Genomic DNA, 1,952 nt, shown 5'->3' on the forward strand with positions numbered 1-1,952 from the left:
TTTAAATGGTTGAAATAAATAATTCGGAGAAAATGAATAAATAAATATTTAAGTAAACTTGTAATATTCGATAAACAAGAAAATTTTCGGGTCCTCACACACTGCCTTTCGCACTCCTAATGGAATTTATTGCTACAAGGTGATGCCGTTTGGCTTGAAAAATACTGAAGCAACATATCAAAGGGCAATACAAAAAATTTTTGATGATATGCTCCATAAAAATGTGGAGTGTTACGTCGATGATCTTGTGGTAAAATCAAAGAAGCAAGAAGATCATATTTAAAACTTTCAAAGAGATTTTCAACGCCTTCGGAGATACCAACTAAAGATGAATCCTTTGAAGTGCGCATTCGGAGTCACTTCTGGCAAGTTTCTCGGTTTCATCGTTCATTAGCGAGGAATAGAGGTCGATCGATCTAAAATTGATGTCATTGTGTATATGCCTGAACAGCGAAATATCCATGAATTGAAGAGCCTTCAAGGAAAGTTGGCTTACATCCGGAGGTTTATCTCTAATTTGGCTGGACAATGCCAACCTTTCAGTCGACTGATGAAAAAAAGGGTACCCTTCGAGTGGGATGAAACTTGTAGAAATGCTTTTACAAGCATTAAAATGTATCTCATGAATCCCCCTATGTTAGCTGCACCAATTTCAGGTAAACCATTGATCCTCTATATTTCTGCTCAAGAACGATCGGTTGGGGCCTTACTTGCTCAGGAAAATGATGAAGGTAAGGAGAATGCGCTATATTATTTGAGTCGGATGATGACATCTAATGAGTTGAATTATTCACCCGTCGAGAAGTTGTGTTTGACGCTTATATTTACCATCCAGAAGTTGAAACATTATTTTCAATCACACACTGTCCGACTCATATCCAAGTCTAACCCCATTAAGTATATCATGGCAAAACCTGTGCTGTCTGACCGGCTTGCGAGATGGTACCTTCAGTTTCAACAATTCGATATTATTTATGTACCTGCGAAGGCTGTCAAAGGACAAATATTGGCAGACTTTCTAGCCGATCATCTCATGTCTGCCGAGTGGGAATTGACTGATGAACTCCTCGATGAAGAAGTGTTTATGGTTGAATCTCCGTGGTCATTGTATTTCGATGGAGCTGCTCACCGCGATGGAGTTGGTGCGGGAGTTGTCTTTTATACTCTTGAAACAGATATACTGCCATATTCTTTCACTTTAACACGTCGGTATTCAAATAATGTGGCCGAATATCAGGCGTTAATTCTCGATCTTGAAACGACTGTAGACATGAAGCAGTTGCATCTTAGAGTCTATGATGATTCAAAATTAGTGGTAAATCAACTTTTTGGTATTTATGATGTCAAGAAATCTGAATTGATCCCATATTATAAGTACGTAAGACAACTCGTGGGATATCTGGACAATGTCACTATAGACCACATCCCTAAAAATTTCAACCAACAAGCTGACTCTTTGGCAAGGGTGGCGTCCTTGATCACTCTACCTTCTTATCGAAATCAAATTTCAATATGCCAAAATTGGGTCATACCTCCGATGTTCGATGAAGAAGATAATGGTGAAGAAGAAAATGCTTATCATATTTTTGTCCATGAGATTGAAAAGGAGGATTGGCGTCATCTTATTATGGATTACCTTAATCATGGAAAGTTACCAGAAGATCCCAAGAAAAGGGTTGATATACGTTGTTGAACGCCACGCTTCATTTACTATAAAGGGACGCTTTACCGAAGATCATTTGATGGAGTGTTTCTACGATGTCTTGGAGAAGATAAGGCCATGCAAGCAATGGAGGAGGCTCACTATGAGATATGTAGTGCTCATCAATCTGGTTCGAAATTACACTTTCGCATTAAAAGAATGGGATACTACTGACCAATGATGGTGAAAGACTGCATCGACTTTGCTAGAAGATATCAAGCTTGTCAATTCCATGGCAATTTCATCCATC

General features: G+C 38.7%; 1 protein-coding gene across 1 annotated transcript; it reads left to right on the forward strand.

Annotated features, from left to right (window-relative positions):
• The first annotated feature begins 439 nt into the window (after positions 1–439).
• LOC113759899 lies at positions 440–1,693 on the forward strand. Its single transcript, XM_027302476.1, has one exon. It carries the CDS (start codon positions 440–442, stop codon positions 1,691–1,693), a length of 1,254 nt encoding a protein of 417 aa, XP_027158277.1.
• The last annotated feature ends 259 nt before the right edge of the window (positions 1,694–1,952 follow it).

Source organism: Coffea eugenioides, chromosome 2 (genome assembly GCF_003713205.1).
Source record: "Coffea eugenioides isolate CCC68of chromosome 2, Ceug_1.0, whole genome shotgun sequence".
Taxonomy (NCBI): Eukaryota; Viridiplantae; Streptophyta; class Magnoliopsida; order Gentianales; family Rubiaceae; genus Coffea; species Coffea eugenioides.

What these genes read in the sequence shown, in the direction of transcription:
- LOC113759899 (XM_027302476.1), top strand. Translation starts at nt 440, where the DNA reads ATGCCTGAACAGCGAAATATCCATGAATTGAAGAGCCTTCAAGGAAAG.